We start from the raw sequence: 18300 nt of genomic DNA, 5'->3' as shown, positions 1-18300 counted from the left end.
CCCCTATTATTTGAAGTGTCACTTTCATCATGGCCATGAAAAGGAAGGCCTTGTCGCAACAAGAACTTAGTGCAATCTATTGATGCATTCAAGCAAAGACGATATTTCATACACCCTTCTTTTGATTGTTTGATCACAACTGCTTCAATATGTGTCTTTTGGTTCATTAGATAACTAGCTGCTTCTCTAGCTTTATTGTGGAAACTACCAATAGGACCAACATGTTTGTCAAAACATTCTCTTGCATTCTTTCATTTCTTAAAGCCTACCCCAGTGAAGACATCGCTTCCTAATTGTGAAAAGTTGATTTTAAAGAGATAGCAATGAAGACAAAATGCCGCATCTTTAGATATACTATACTGCAACCAATCATATTCTTCAAACCATGAAACAACAAATCGTCGCTTTTTCTTTGCATGCAAAGTGTATGGGAACTCATACTTTGTAGGCCTACAAGGTCCAATTTGCAAATATGCTCTTCGGACCTCATCTTGAATATTAGAAGGATAGTCCTTCATTCGAATTCTTTTTCCTGGGTCTCTCTCAAGATTATTAAAATCAATGTCACACTCATTTTGTTTTGAGCTCGAACTACCCGAACAAGTAAATGGTGCTATTGGCTTTGGCTTGAAAAATGTTTCCATATTTCTTATTTATAAACTACACATTTAAACAAAAACACAAAATATATACCAATCAACCAATAAACAAAAATTCCATCTAAATTTCAATTATAAAATGAGTATACAAACATAAAACTTATCAACAATCATATCAATAATAGACTAAAATCTCCACCAATATCTAATATAATTTAATTGAGATTAGATTAGATTAGAATACCAAAAAACTTACTTGAATTTTGAACCAAATAGTGGTGGCTTGGAGAATTGAAACAAGTGGAGGTATGATATTGGAGTAATGTAATGTAATTATACTATGGGATTGGGTGGGATTAGAAATTTAGGGGTTTTGGTGAATATAAGAAAGATGGGGATTAGGGGGAAAAGCAGAGAAACGGAACGGGGAAAGGAAAGGGACTCTCGGGAAAGATGGCCCATGTGGGGCTAGGCATATGGAATCATGGACAATTGACAAACGGCACCGTTTGGCGTTTGTCTCATTGGCTTTAAAAAAAAAATTAACAAATTGGGCAAAACACTGCATTTTGGACCAACTTTTTAAAAAACCCTGTTTTCTTTCTTCTCCCCCGCAGCCCCGCTGTCTTCTTCTTCGTTGCAAGTTGCAACTTGCAACACATACCTCGTGTTCTCGTCGAGGGGTCCCCCGGAAAATTTCTAGCAGCATTTTAGGATAACCGAGGGGTTCTGGGACCTCCCAGTTCCCATTGTGGATCTGCCTCTGTGGTTAGTGGCGGATCCAACTAAGATCTGAACTTTGGTAGGCACAACAGAGACCCGTACCAAACATTTGGAGGGTCCTCAATAGACCTTCACTTCACATGCATATTTTATGGACTCCGGATGATCCTAAGACCACCTAGGTCCCTATTTCCATCCACCTCTTGATATTGTCAAGCAAAAGGTGCTAGCGTGCTCCTAAAAACACCATTTGACTCTTTACATGTAAGTCATTAATTATAATTTATATCCATAATTTTGAAAACCCTAATATCTTCATCTGTTTGGTCTACAAACCCTAATTTCTCTATCAAGCGACAGGGCTGGTATTCTGTATTTCATTTATCTTGATTAACGTTTTGCATGCAATTTGCAGCTTTTGGACTTTGCAAACGGTCCAATACTCCAACTGGGCAAGGTTTGATTGAAATAGTTAATAAAATTTCCAAACTCCTACAAATGAGTAGGTGGAGCAGCATTTGGAGATTTTGACTTTTAAGATACAACCAACCAGAACCAGATATAAAATTAGAAAACGCGTCTTCCCTAGTTGACATTTCTTTCTTTTATATAAAGTGTAGCCTTAAAATAAAGACTTGACAAATACATGATATTTAATTGTTGATGAATTATTATTATTATTTTTCGTATTTTCGAGTGAGATTTCCACGTCCAACCACTACTCTTTGATTAGACAGATTTGGCATGTTGTAATGGACGTTAACCTTTTGATGGTTTCATGACTAACCCTTAATTTGATGCATCTCTCGCGACTCGCGTGCAAGATAGTTTTCGCAGAGTTTGATTAAGTTGTGTGGTGAAATCAAATTCTGACACTAATTCATTGTTAATTTCTTAAGAGCAGACGTTGATCATATAAAGCTGAGAGCGTGATTCTCTTTTTTCTAAATTTCTTCTCATTCCCTCTCTGCCTCTCTCACTTTTCTTTATGTGTCTCTATATAAAGAAGTTAATACAAAAATGTTAACATAGTTTAGTCGTGATTGTTCAAATAGGAAGAGAGAAAAGCGGAATGAGTTTTTGAAAATGAGAAAATCATAGTCCATAAAACTCCGACACTGAGTGTATATGCCTAAAAACTCTGTAAACCGTCATAAGTTATGTGGTATTTTGCGTTTAAGATGAAAGTTGAAACCAAAACCGGTCACCACCCAACTGGTTAACCCTTGACTGAGATAACCCATAACATTCTTTTGTTTTTCAGATTAATCAAAACCATCAAACTTGTTGGCTTCTCCTAATTCAAAATAAATTTATAACATTTTCACACATATATATATATAATTTGCCATCTGCCACCGCATAGCTGAACTTCCAAGTCAAACAGTGATTAATCTTCCTCTAAGTGCGGATTAGTCCAAACTAATTTACAACCCATTGACTTGGTTGACCTCGTTTTGAGATGGATTAGTTCTTCAACACTTTAGCTTCTGGTGCACTCGTTTAAATTTTCTATAGTTTTATTATTTTTCTTAATTAAATAATTCATCATTGGCTTTTTCCTTTAAAAAGAGAGAGAACTGGTAGCAAGTTATAGTTATCCATTATTTCTGGTGGTCGGGAAAACTTACATAGGCATTTCAGCCTTCATCTGGCTACAAGTCTGACTTCCATACCAACAGTAGGTTTCGAATCCAAGACTTTCAGTTTTTAATTTGAAGGAAGTATTGTAGTCGATATTTTACCACTAAACCACTAGCTCATGGTTAATTATTCATCACTACCTGACCTCACCCACATAATTTAGGCAAGTGTGAGTAATATAAAAACAATAAAATAAAATATTAATCAGACAAGAAAAATATTGTGAAGATAAATAAGTTGGCAGGTAGTGCCAGTGGCATGGGGAATGACGTGTTATTGGGGGAGAAAGATAACACTTATCTGCAAGAGAGGTGGATTGTATGTCTTCCCATTTTTATACTCTTCTCATAATTTATTTGTGTGGTTAAGCCACGTCAATATTTTATATTGATTTTTTTTATAAAAATAATAAAATATAAAATATTAACTTTGTTTAACCGTAACCACACAAAACAGAAGGTGATGAAAAAAGTATAAAAATAAGAGGGCAGACAATACACCTCAATCTGCAAGATAAGAAAACAAAAGACAGTCACGATCAATCTCAATATTTGAGGATTGAGGCTAAACTATTTGCTGATATAATTTTGTTGCTATTTGGCTCGTATTATTTAGGTAATGGTGGCCAACTACGACCCCCAAGTGGCAAAGTCTAAGTTGACTACGTGGCCTTCTAGTTCTTTTATACGTGCCATGTCGGCAACATAAATAACCTCACATATGGAAAGAGATCATTTCTGGATCCCTTCTTCCTAATTCATTAAGTTTGGGGATTCGAACCATTGAAATTTGATCCAACGTCTACAAATAAGGATCCACTTTAAAAATTATAATAACTTTAGCCGTTAGATCAAATTTCAAAAATTCGAATCCCCAAACTTGGTTGATTAGGAGAAAGGGATCAAGAGAGGATCTCTTTCCCTCACATATACTGACATACATGCACCCACTAGGGTTTGGTGTTTGAAGCATAGCACTAGCATTATCTAATGATTTCATGCATGTGATTCGACAATATAATTAGTTGGTCATTCTTTACAAAGAAGTCACATGGGAGACACTAATTTGGGGACAACAGATCCATGGATGAAAAAATCGACTGCATGTTTGTTGTTCCCAATTTGATGTTTGCTTCATGTGTCTCTTTTTCGTTTGATCATCATGTATCCTCTTACTGAACGGAGATTTTAATTGTTTTAAGTCTTATTACTTTGTGTTGTAAAAAAAAAAAAATGATAGAGCCAAAACTTCCCAATAATACAACCAAGACCCCTCCTCCTCGCCGTCGACAAATCTCATTCTCTCTCTTTACTGTCTGTCAACGGAAAGAGAACAGCTGGTTCAAGGAATTCCAACTCTCGACTATTTTTTAATCGGACACTCGTGCTCGATTCGATTCGTCCACTCCAATTTGACTTGATTGATTGACTGATAATTACTAACACATTAAGAATCGGCGTACATACTCGCCGAAGACAACCATGTGTGTATTCGCCATAGAAGACCATATGTAATGATTCCTCAATTTGTTGTGGGTGAAGAGGGAGGAAGAGGGAGGCTCGCCCTAGATTGAAGCCACTTCTTTTGCTTATCCAAACGAACATTACCCATTTCCTCGACGTGGTGACTTTTTTTCTTTCCTTTCTGTAGTTTTTGGGGCGCACAATATGAGATCATACTTGAAAACATAAAGTTCAACAAAAAATAAAATAAAATTCAATCTTGTGGGTGTTATATGTTAAACTTATCTTTGTCACATATTGTATGTTGGTTTCTAGCGATTGGCCATTTAATCAACTAATTTCTACATATACATACATATATATATATATATATATATATATATATATATATATATATATCCCTTCAATCTTTTTATCTTCAAGCATCCATATCAAAGATTCCCATATATTTTTTTCAATCAATCAATAAAAAGCATCCATATCAAAGATTCCCATTTTTGTTTCCGACACCAACTAGTGACTTGCTACGGTAGTATATTTTTTTGAGGGCTTAGAAGATATACATATGTACTTTAGCTTATCTCTAACTACTATTATAACTACGGTAGTATATTTTTTTGAGGGCTAAGAAGATATACATATGTACTTTAGCTTATCTCTAACTACTATTATAAGAATCCAGTATGTTCGTGTGAAATAAAAACTTAAAATTCGTCCCCAATATCACCCTGAAGTGATTTATGTAAAGTTAATTTGACATGGAACATGTTGAGAGGGTATGAGGTGGCGTAGTGATCTTCAGTACACCATCAACTGAAAATTGCCCTAATGGCTTGGAAACTGCCGACACTAAGCGTTAATATACATAAATCACTATTCAGATTAACACAAAAATCTTTAATTAATTTAATAATTATATAAGAAACAGATAAACACATACTTTTAATTAACTTTTGATATCAGTGTCACTAAGCACTGACTAGATTGGGATATCGTGACATGTGAATTGAGGTTCCTCGTCACTCCGCCCACTATATATAGTAATTTCGAATTAATCAAACATTAGTTATAATTAATTTATTAATAAAAGGTTAATAAAAAAGGTAAAGCACCTGAACAATGTCTTAATTGGATTAATTAAGGAGCGGATATATATTAATTAAATGTCCTATTGTGAAAAGGATAGGCATTGTGAGGCTGCTACCGAGTAAGAGATAAACAATGTAAATTTTATATGGAAATGGAGATTAGGGAGGACCAGTGAGAGAGCTACAAACTTCGAAACAAATTAGTGCATAAAGATAGGATCATATGAATTTGCATATATCTAAATATTATATACCTATTTGTTATCAAATTAGGTTTAGAAGAAAGATTAAGACCAGGAAGCTAAGAGTTTGGTGGGATATAATATAGTTAAACGTCGTCTTAATGATCTAATCATCATGTATTTAATAGTAACTGAGGTTTAAACACACTAATGTGGCCATCTACTGAATGATGACCTAATCGCTTGGCAAATTAATCACCATACAAAACCAAAGAAGTTTATACACCAGTGTAGTTTTAGTATGCAATGAACTAGTTAGTACTTGTATTTAGGGTTTTCAAAATTAAATAAGTACGTGGTTGTATCGTACATAAACCGTTACATGACACAAATTTATACGAGAAATTGTTGATTGGGTTCGGGTTATCTATTCAAAATTAATAACTGTTGGACACATAGACAATAGTGGGTAATTTAAAGATGTATTGGACCACATAAGTAGTTGAACTTGAGCTCTCTTCATTCATTCGCTTAGCATTTGTCAACAAACGATCGGTTAATATGTAGTTTGTGATCAACACTACACGAATATGAAAAGATATAACCTGTTGTCTAGATGTCGTATTTGTATAGAGTAATGTATTGTACAATCAAAACCCAAACAAGTTGCCACTAAGTACTATAATATAATAGTATTCATCTTCGCTTGTAAGTAAAATATCTTCGGTTCAATTATCTTCAAATGCGAGTTTGAACCACATTATTGGTAGCTCATTCTGAGGCTAAGCCTACCTTCTCCCTCTTAATATAGATAATATCATTTTTCACCACTTAGTACTACGGTCTAGTGATATTCTTCTTTACTGGTAAGTGAGAGATTTTAAGTTCGATTATCATCAAAGACGAAAAAAAAAAGAACCAAACAATTTTATTGGAGAGGATGCACCTCAAACACACCAAATAATTGATGCTAAGATTACCCGTGACCGGCCAGCATTTATATTCTTGAGTTCCCACTTGTAAGGAGTGGCGATAACATAACGGAAAGACAGGACTTCGAGAATACCGCACGTCCGTTGTTTTCGGGAAAGTAATTAAGGGAAGAAAAAAACAATTAAAAAGGAGAATTACACGTAAATACTCCGTATTATCCGAATTAAAAATTAGGGAGGAATCTAAAAGAAAGGAGGACCCACGTTACAATCAGAACAAAATAAATCCACATAGGCAAACCCCAAAAAAGGCTGACCCACGGTCTTCAGCGCTCCGGTTTTGGCAACTTGCATGCGGGACCCTCGGAAGACCGTGGACTTAAAACGTATAATATCACGATTCACTTCAAATGAAATCTTCACCTCTCTTATATTTTTCAGTGTGACCGATATACGAGATGATATATACAAATCAGGGGCAGAGCCACCAAGGGACTAGGGTAGTCTCTGGCCCATCCTGACTTCATCTGAAGTGTGAACCTCATGGAAGAAGATGAAGCAAACGACGTCGTTAAACTGTTTTGATTTTAAATCTTTTCGGCTATCTAATGAAATGATAAGTTTGGCAGGGGAGTTTCAAAAGAGATGTGCAATTTTAAATGGAAAAAGCAACCCCACTTCTGGTTCGATTATCTCACCTAACAGTAATATACACCCTATAATTTTCTAAACCAACCCACCTTCTTTATTTGCAGACCTCCCCCCCCCTTTTCCTTCTTTTTCTACTTATTTGTATTTTTTTTAGCCTTCCACAACCTACCTCTTACTTGGTTGTCTGAGTTTTTATATTTTTTTCTTCTTAGTATTGAATTTAAGAGAATTTTTTTTTCAGTTTTGTGAGGATTACACAAATTACATATGTCAACATGTTATGAATTCAACTTTTTACACACACTCATATATATATATATATATTTGTGAAAGGCCCCTCCTCATTCAAAATTCTGGCTCCGCCACTGATACAAATGATGAGATATGTTTATTAAAAAATTAATAACTTAAATTATAAAAATTTTTACCACTTATATAAAAACAAATAATGTATTTTTCGTGTTCTGATTACAATGAAAAATTTCTCTATACCTCACCTCCTCACCCATTGTATTAGTCTTCTATTGGTCCATGTTAAACACACGTAATTGGTCGGACCCACTGAATATTGGAGAGCAAGTTTAACACCGTCTGATTAGCTTGTCTGTGATCCCCATCCCGATCAAACCCAAATCCCAAATCCAGATACAAAGGTTGAACCTAGGCAACAAGACAAAACATGAGAGTAAAGGGGTGGACGAATCACATCAAGCTAGATAAAAGTATGAAGAGATATTTTTTAGTGTGTCGAAAATACAATTTAATAAGTAGTTGAGAATTTTCATTTTAAGTATTCAAGTATTTGTATTATGAAATATAATGTACCAGACTGTATTGTTTGCAAGAAAAATCTCTCGAGCTGGGGAGAGTTGTAGAGCGAGAAATGAGAATTTCTTGTTGGATGAGCCTTATGCCCTTTTGCCTTTGTATCGAGACTTCAATTTTCCAATGCCTATCCAATTCCAATCCCCACACCTCTCTTTCTCGCTCATTGATTTAACTCTAGCCCCACAACCCATCCTATAATCCTACTCCAAGTGGAAGGGAAGCCTTGTGTCATTGTTCATCTACTTTCTTATTGAAGCAATAAAACCAAATGCTAGACTTTATTTGCATCCATCTTCCCAATTAGTCTCATACCAAGTCGAAATTAATGGATAACCGTAGTTCGTCACCAGTTATCATTTAAAAAAAAAATATCACTTCATATTATTCATAACTCATATAAGATTCACATGTTCAATTATGACGCATTTTCTAGGCCAACTGATTACATATAGTCGTCGAGCATACTGTCTTCTACTGACTTAACCCGTATCTACAATTTTGATTTTACAATACATTGAACTGATATAATTTTCCATTCATTTATATAATAAATTAAGGAGATGGTAATAGGGAAGAGGCCATGCTAGAGGGTGGGTGAGCAGAGAGACAGGAGAAATGTTTTCCAGGGGGGATGAACTTAAACTAAAACACCGTCCGCACTCGTACAAACCCCATCAACTTGTTTCCTCGGGACCCACCTCACATACACAGCCCACAGCCCACACATACTATGAGCCGGAAAGGAATACTCTTCGAATTCCTTCCATCAAGTTCATTAAATTCACTCATATGGATCATTAAAATTTGATCCAATAATTAAAGTTATTATAACTTTTAAAAGAGTTTTCTGTTTGTAACTGTTAGATCAAATTTTAATGATCTGGATAGATGAACTTGATGAATTTGATGGAAGGGATTCGAAAAGAGGATCCCTTTCCCTATGAGCCTACCTAGCTAGCTATCTAGTATCTACCATCCCCAAGCCATGATATATTGAACAAAATAATAATACTCTCTATTTCTCTCTCTCACTCACACACAATGAACCTTCTTCGCTCTTTACCATCCCAATCCTTCGGGTTGACCCACCACACCCACGTCCCCACATCCCCATATTCCCCCTCCTATATATATCTAACCTTCAAACAATAACATTTCATCAAATCCTCCCTCCGTCTCCCTCTCCCTCTCTCTCTCTCTCTCTCTCTCTCTCTCTCTCTCTGTTTAAAGCACCTTCTTATCTGTCATTCTCTCTCTCTGTCTCTCTCTCTCCTCTCCACCTTCGAACACACAACATACATAATCAACGAAACAAGAACAATGGATGGAATAAGTAGCACAGAAGAGAGCACAACCAGTGACTCCATATCCATTTCGCCACCCCATCATATTGTTACACGTGTGGAGCCACTTGCCAAGTCAGCGCCCCAAGTGGACAGCCTCTGCCGCGTCGGCAGCGGGGCCAGCAGCGTGATTCTCGACTCCGACCTCAGCAGCGGCGGCGGCAACGGTGGCGTCGAGGCCGAGTCCCGGAAGCTCCCTTCCTCCAAGTACAAAGGCGTGGTCCCACAGCCCAACGGCCGTTGGGGGGCCCAGATTTACGAGAAGCACCAGCGCGTCTGGCTGGGCACCTTCAACGAAGAGGACGAGGCCGCTACGGCCTACGACGTTGCTGCACAGCGCTTCCGCGGCCGCGACGCTGTCACCAACTTTAAGCCCTCCTCTGACGACGAAGAAAACGACGTCGTCGAGGCCGCGTTTCTGAGCTCCCACTCCAAGTCTGAAATCGTCGACATGCTGCGAAAGCACACGTACAATGACGAACTGGAACAGAGCAAGCGCAACTACTTCTCTTACGGGAAGCGGGGCCGGTCCAACGGGCCGCTGGGCTTGTTCGGGACGGACAACAGTCGCGTCCAGAAAGCGCGTGAGCAGCTGTTCGAGAAAGCCGTGACCCCCAGCGATGTCGGGAAGCTGAACCGCCTCGTGATCCCGAAGCAGCACGCCGAAAAGCACTTTCCGTTGCAAAGCGGAAGCACTGCAACCATAACGGTAAGTGCATCTTCCGCTTGCAAAGGAGTGCTTTTGAATTTTGAGGATGTCGGGGGAAAAGTGTGGAGGTTTCGATACTCTTACTGGAACAGCAGTCAAAGCTACGTGTTGACCAAAGGATGGAGCCGGTTCGTGAAGGAGAAGAATCTGAAGGCCGGGGACATTGTGAGCTTTCAGAGGTCAACCGGACCGGACAAACATCTGTATATTGATTGGAAGACCAGGATGAGTGTGTATAATAACAGTAATGGGTCGAACCCGGTTCAAGGTCAGGTTGCACCGGTTCAGATGGTTCGGCTATTTGGGGTCAACATATTCAAAATACCTGGGAGTAGCGGGGCTGGCCCAGTGGATGCTGCAGCTGCTGCTGCTATTGGCGGCGGTTGCAATAATAATATCGGCAAAAGAATGAGAGAGATGGAGTTTTTGAAATTAGAGTTTAGCAAGAAGCCTAGGATCATCGGAGCTTTGTAGAATTTTTAAAAATTTTCTTTGTTTTTTTTAGCTTTCTGTGAAGCTGCAAGAAAGGTGAATTGTATATTAGATGACAAAAAGAATAAAGCTGAGCTGAAGAAAGCAAAGCTTTTGAAATTAGGTGCAACAAATTAATTTGAAAAAAAAAAGAAGAAAAAATTAGTTTGAATCTTCATTGGATAACTGTCAATTTTGTTGTTGTTGTTTCTCTTGTTAGCTAAGGCAAGTGCTTGTTGGGTGTTTTTGTGGCTTCTATCTGATTGGCGGATTGCTTCCTTAAAATGTCTCTCTAATGTTTGATTTGTCAAGAGAGGGTAATGTTTGATTTGTCAGAGGGAGTAGATTAAGAGAAATTTTTCTTAAGAGAAATTTTTCAGTATGCTCGAACGAAAAATATACAATTAGAGAAAAATTTGAAAAAAAAAATATTCTTCAAATATACTATTTGGCTTCAATTGGCCAATAAGAATCAACCATTCGTTGCTTCTTTTCACACTTTTTGGCACCTTAATCGATGCACTATATATGTCTCTAATAATTATTATCTTTTTCTAAAGTGAACAAGTGGAAATAAATATAATGAGTATACCTAGCCACACAGAGAGGATGCTAATTATGAGCCGTATGGGTAGTTAATAATTGATTATATGGAATGGATCAAACTAGTAGTGATACAAAGGATGTACTCGAGGATTGGAAAAAAAATACCAGGAAAAATCGAACTTCATAATCTCGAACCGTTCAGTAATTGAAATCAAAATTTATCAAAAATTTCGGTATTCGGTTTCTATGAAGGATTTGTTCGATAAAATTGAACCGAACCAAAAATATTTTTTTAAATAAACAAATTAATATTAATCGTTGGACATTCGTTGAGATAAAATCTCATCCCTCCGTTTAAAATCAACTCTCTCTTAGGTCTTCACTATTTTTTCTCCTTCTCGCCCCAGGCACCACAAATTAGTCACCACCACCAAGATTCCTCCTACCACCCCCCTATCGCCGCCACCACCACTGCATTTTAGCCACCAACAATTATTCCTTCCTCCCATCTTAGTATTCAAAAATCTCTTTACAATTCTCATCAAATAACCCACTTGCAGATTGAGTCTCTCTCCAAACAAGCCACCACCACATCCCCACGACCTCCATCTCCATTTCTCTCTCTCGCACCATGACCTCCGAGCCACCACAACACTATGATCTGCTCTTCGACATAGACCATGCCACCGATGTGCCCCTTGCCTTAAACGGCCATCGGTATCAGTATCGGTTTTGAAAACTTAGGTTTGGTAGTCGGTACATGTGTTTCGTTTGCTACAATATAGCCTAAAGGTTGCGAGCTGTAACATAGAGGATATTAAGCTTTGTTACTTGCAAGTTTACTCTCAACACTGCCTTAGCATATGAAGCAACTAATCTCTCCATAAGAATCTAAGATGACAAAATAATTGTGGTGGGGTACGTACAAAAGCTGGAGAGGGATACGTACAAAAACTGGAGATCTTGTACTTCACTTGATCATTCAGCGCCGCATGTGAAGAGACGTGCTGATATTAGCACAAAATTATCGATATTTCTGTCTAAATATCTTGAAAATGAAAGATTGATATGGAAAGGGGGTTTTTAAATGTAAACTTCATCCTATATCGGCGAGATATAAAAAGATTGATAAATATCGATGAGATACCACTTTACTACATAAATTTTGTCATAACTCATTGCAAATTTTGAACTTTTGAATTTTTTTTGAGAAATTTTTCTTTAATTTCAACTAAATCTAAATGAGTTGATATACCCAACCTCATTGCAAATTTCCATAAAGGCAACCAATATCAATATCAAAACATCTATTGATATTTCCATAAATTTACATATCGATATATTGATATTTCCATAAGTTTACATAACGATATTTTAGACACTGCTTAAAATTTTCATTCCATAATAAGTTTTTGCAATTATATATCTCTTTAATCCGAACTCCTTATCCAGGTATACCGTACGACATCATCGTCGATCGTCCGTCATGGCAATAAGAAAATATCAATCAGTGGTGCAGTCATCATTAAACGTAAAGAAATATCACATGCACACTTTGAAAGTTAACAGTTCTATTATTATACATAGCCAATTTATGTATACTCATGAGTACGGGGAGAAGTTTTTGAGTGCTGAAGATACAAGTTAAGTTACGTGATGTTCTGTTTCACATGTTATAATAACAACATACAACATTGTTGATATGTTTCAATTTTAAGGTGTGTTAATTCAATAAATTAATTCTATGTATTATAATTTAAGTAGAAAGATAATGTCACATAATAGTATGATTCGTTTTGTAGAATCACATAAGATTATGTTTTCTTGATAATTAATATTTGACGAGTTCAAATGCCAAAGCATTTGTATTTTAGATAGTATTAAGAGAGAATGTTGACTTAAATCTCCATATAACCAATTGTTTTAATTCCGTATTTAGCTTTTAAGCAATAACATTACTTCCCTGCTTGCATAGTAACATGTCTTAGACTTTTCGTTAATACTTTATGTGGTTCGTGTAACTTCCATAAAGATGTGATTATGTGAAGGAATATACAATGCCATGATTGATAATATATATCACGATTGAGATCCTTCTGGATTAATTAATTAGTTTTGTTAACTTGGGAAATTCCTCAGAAGAACAGTACGCTAGCTTAAAGGAAGGACATTCTGTCACATCCCGGGCTCGTTCCACCACCGTAGCACGCTAGCTTAAAGGAAGGACATTCTGTCACATTCCGGGCTCGTTCCACCACCGTAGCACGATATTGTCCGCTTTGAGCTTACCATTCCCTCACGGTTTTGTTTTTGGGAACTTACGAGCAACTTCCCAATGGGTCACCTATCCTGAGAGTGCTCTGGCCTCCTTCTCGCTTAACTTCGGAGTTCCTAAGGAACCCGAAGCCAGTGAGCTCCCAAAATGCCTCGTGCTAGGTAGGGATGAGAATATACATTTAAGGATCACTCCCTTGGGCGATGTGGGATGTTACAATCTACCCCCCTTAGGGGCCCGACGTCCTCGTAAGCACACTTCCGACCAGGGATTGGCTCTGATACCATTTTGTCATATCTCGGTCCGGGTCCACCACATGCCGGGTCCGTTCCACCATCGTAGCACGATATTGTCCGCTTTGGGCTTACCATTCCCTCACGGTTTTATTTTTGGGAACTCACGAGCAACTTCACAGTGGGTCACCCATCTTGACAAATGATATCAGAGCCAATCCGGAAGTGTGCTGACGAGGACGTCGGGCCCCTAAGGGGGGTGGATTGTAACATCCTAGATTGCCCAAGGGAGTGATCCTTAAATGTATATTCTCATCCCTACCTAGCACGAGGCATTTTGGGAGTTCATTGGCTTCGGGTTCCGTAGGAACTCCAAAGTTAAGCGAAAAGGAAGTCAGAGCACTCACTCCCAAGATAGGTGACCCACTAGGAAGTTGCTCTCGTGAGTTCCCATAAACAAAACCGTGAGGGAATGGTAAGCCTAAAGTGGACAATATTGTGCTACGGTGGTGGAGCAAGCCCGGGATGTGGTGGACCCGAGCCAGGATGTGACACATTCAATCCAGAAAGTCTTCAATCTATAAAAATATGTGGGTTATCTAGAGAAGACTTTTGATCAATGAAAATCAATTTACTTCCAATAATATCTATGATAGATTTGAGTATCATCATGGAGGGCTTGGACTCATTTTTAAAAAAGAAAAACTAATAAAAAAAGTTTGAAAACTTTGAATTTTAACAATAAGAACAAAATAAAGGGTAAAGTAAATAGTATACTGATTGACATTTTAGTATAAAAATATGATTTTTCGTTAAAATAAACAGTACCAGAAGTTTTTCGTTAGATTTTTTTTTTTTTTAATTCTATTATTCCTCTTCCCCCACAGATGATAAATAGCAACAGCCTGACAAGTCTTCTTTATCAAGTTACAGAGGTGTTTTTCCACGCCATTAAGAAGAAACTCATCCAATGAAATAATGCCAAAGCAAGCCTAAACCCAATCTCCCCACACTTCCCCTCCAACGACTCCAAATTCCACAATCGTAAGGACAATTAAAAAAAAAAAAAAAAACTAATGAAAATGGTTTGAAAATTTTGAGTTTTAATGATAAGGACAAAATAAAAAGTAAAATGAATACCATAAATGATTTTTTTGTGTAAAAATATAATTTTTCGTTAAAATAAACAGTATCAAAAACTTTTCGTTAAAATTTTCTAAAAAAAAACAGATGTTCCACTCATTCATTATCTGACAATCAAATAACACATCTAACATCAAAAATTGAACATAGGACTGAAGTCTATCTTTAATAGCCATTTGACGTTTGATAGCTAACCACAAAATAAAAGTCGTCGTAGGAATATTCTAACCATACTAAACAATCTTATGTCACATAATAGTATGTTTCGTTTTGTAGAATCACATAAGATTATGTTTTATTCATAATTAACTAGCATATGGACATACACAAAATGTGTGAGAAAATTATATATTTTTGTTTTTGAACTAGAAGGAGAGAGGAAGGGGTGGTTTGGGAGTGAGGTGCTTAAAAAAAAAGCACCCATGAAAAAAAGTTGTGAGGGTTTTAGGTGTTTGGTAAACTGAAAAAAAGGGCTTATTTTGGAAGCCGCTGTGAGAATAAGCTGAAATCAAAGAAAAAAGCTGAAGCTGCTATTTGCAGCTTTGGAAAACTAGTTTTTTTTCAAAGCACACGGAGTTAGAGTGCTCCTTTAATGAAAAGACCCACTATCAGACTGCTTTTTTTTCCAAAAGCACATTTACAAAAAAGTTTATCAAACACTCTGCTGATTTATTTCATAGCCGCTTATTCTCACAGCACAGCCGCTTATTCTCACATCAGCTTTATTTCAAAGCACAGCAATACCAAACCAGCCCGAAGAGAGTTATAGAGAATGTGGAAGTGAGAAGTTTTTATTTTTATTATTTTATTATTTTATTATATTTTTTAATTAGAGATATGTTATGATTACATGTATGTGAGGCTTTGAAAATAAAAAAAGCAAAATTTGATTGTGTGAAATTACATTTCTACCCCATATTTCTTATTCATGTTATGTTTTAATTAGATGATTAAACTGGTAATTTCATAGGATTTTGGTTGACAATGAATGTTTTATTAATTAGTAGAAATATTTGACGAGTTCAAATGACAAAGCATTTGTATTTTAGATGGTAATAAGCGAGAATGTTGACTTAAATCTCCATATAACCAATTATTTTAATTCCGTACTTAGATTTTAAGCAATAACATTACTTCCCTGCTTGTATAGTTACATGTCTTAGACTTTTAGTTAATCCTTTCTGTGGTTTGTCGTAACTTCTATAAAGATGTGATTATGTGAAGGAACATACCAAGCCATGATTGATAATATATATCACGATTGAGATCCTTCTGGTTAATTAATTAGTTTTGTTAACTTTGGAAACTCCTCAGAAGAACAGTACGCTAGCTTAAAGGAAGGACATTTAATCCAGAAAGTCTTCAATCCATAAAAATATGTAGTTTATCTAGAGAAAACTTTTGGTCCATGAAAATCAATTTACTTCTAATAATATCTATATGATAGATTTGAGGATCATCATATGAGGGCTTGGACTCGTTTTTTGAAAATTCTATTATTCCTCTCCTTCCACAGATGGTAAACAACAACAGCCTGACAAGTCTTCTTTGTCAAGTTATAGAGATGTTTTTCACGCCATTAAGAAGAAACTCATCCAATGAAATCATGCCAAAGGAAGCCTAAACCAAATCTCCCCACACTTCCCCCTCAAACTACTCCAAATTCCACAATCGTAAGGACAATAAAAAAAGGAGTTTTAACGAAACACTCCAAGTACTGTTCATCTTTAACGAAAAACTATATTTTTACCTTTTCTATTACTATTCACTTACACTTTTATTTGTTATTTTTCATTAAAACTAAACTTTTTGAGGACTTTTCGTTAGTTTTCCTTATAAAAAATGTGTTCCACTCATTCATTATCTGACAAGCAAAGAACACATCTAACATCAAAAATTGAATATAAGACTGAAGTCTATCTTTAATAGCCATTTGACGTTTGATAGCTAACCACAAAATAAAAGTCGTCGTAGGAATATTCTAACCATACCAAACAATCTTAAGCCAAAAAACAATAGGCTTGGAAACCCGAAATTAATAGTCCAATATCACAATCTGGCCACATTTTTTATTTTATTTTATATATTATGGGTGCAATTCAATATTTTATGATAATATTCTCATTCTAGAAAACGTATCAAATGGTATGCTCCATCACTTTCTAAAAGAAGAGTGATATTTTCATAGTCCAATTTAAACTACGCAGCTTATAAATAATCTTTAGACCATGAGACTGAGAGACTATGACACTATGAAACTAAGGGGACGAAGGATTCTTATACACGCTTGCTTGTATCCGTTCATAGACTATGAATACAGGATTCGTGAATTGTGTGTGCGTGTCACATGAGCAATTGTGTTTTTTTACGCACTTATCAAAAGTGGACTCATAGCGTGTTTAATGTGACCCCAACATGAGGTAATAATGAATTCTCACATTCATAACTTAAATCTCAATACAGTCAATCACTTTAACGCTCTGCTTAATTTGTAAGTAATAACATTACTTCCTAGCATGCGTAGTCTTGGCCTCGTAGTTAAAATGTACTTTATGGGGTTCCTCCTAACTTCGATGAAGATGTGATCATGTGAAGAAATATACAATACCATGATTGATATTATCACGATTGAGATCCTTCTAGATTAAATGATTAGTTTTGTTTATATTAGAATTAATAGCCCAACGTCCTAATCTGCCCACTTTTTTTTTTCTTTCTTTTTTGATTTTATGGGTGGAATTCAATTTTTGATGATCATATTTTCCTTCTAGAAGACGTAGTAAACGGTATGTTCCATCACTGTCGAAAAGAATAAGAGTGACATTTTCATGGTCCAATTTAACCTATATGCAGCTTCTACATCATCTTCAGACAGTGAGCCCGAGAGACTCCGCACTATGAGACTATGAGACTACGAGACTGAGTCTGAGGGACGAAAGATTCTTACACACAGTTGCCTGTATGTGATATTTTCTCACAAAAGTAGGTGCGTTAATAGATTATGAACAGGGAATTCATGCTTTGTTTGCGTGTCGCATGGGCTACGTGGTCTGCAGATAGCTCGATTTTCTCAGAATTAATCCATCTATGATGTGCGTGGTACTAATGATATAGTGATCTTGACAAATTCCTCTCCTTTAATCCATGTTATTTTCAAAGATGATACTTTGGATGCGGTACATAATCCTTAATATTATTTGACTAAAACCATAATGATATTCAAAGTTTGATCAAAGTTCCTTGACTTTGTACACCTCATTATATTACAATTAATATTTATATTTTTATAGTTTTGACATTAATTGTTTGATATTTTATGAGATTTATTATCCTATAAATTTAAAATTCCCCATTATAATACTATTAGAAATGGTTACAATACCAAAATATTCAAACATTTTGATTGAATAAATGGATAAAAACTATGTAAAAATAAGAAATAATAAATGGCAAAATAATGTATCCATAAG

General features: G+C 36.2%; 1 protein-coding gene across 1 annotated transcript; it reads left to right on the top strand.

Moving 5' to 3' along the window:
• Positions 1-9265: 9265 nt before the first annotated feature.
• LOC126608608 (AP2/ERF and B3 domain-containing transcription factor RAV1-like) lies at positions 9266-10811 on the top strand. The gene has a single exon (XM_050276563.1). It carries the CDS (start codon positions 9431-9433, stop codon positions 10634-10636), a length of 1206 nt encoding a protein of 401 aa, XP_050132520.1. The 5' UTR covers positions 9266-9430; the 3' UTR covers positions 10637-10811.
• The last annotated feature ends 7489 nt before the right edge of the window (positions 10812-18300 follow it).

The sequence above is a fragment of the Malus sylvestris genome, chromosome 16, assembly GCF_916048215.2.
Source record: "Malus sylvestris chromosome 16, drMalSylv7.2, whole genome shotgun sequence".
NCBI lineage: Eukaryota > Viridiplantae > Streptophyta > Magnoliopsida > Rosales > Rosaceae > Malus > Malus sylvestris.
This window is presented reverse-complemented; position numbering and strand designations above follow the sequence as displayed.

Excerpts from the sequence above, each read along its gene's own strand:
- LOC126608608 (XM_050276563.1), top strand. The coding sequence starts at position 9,431 with ATGGATGGAATAAGTAGCACAGAAGAGAGCACAACCAGTGACTCCATA.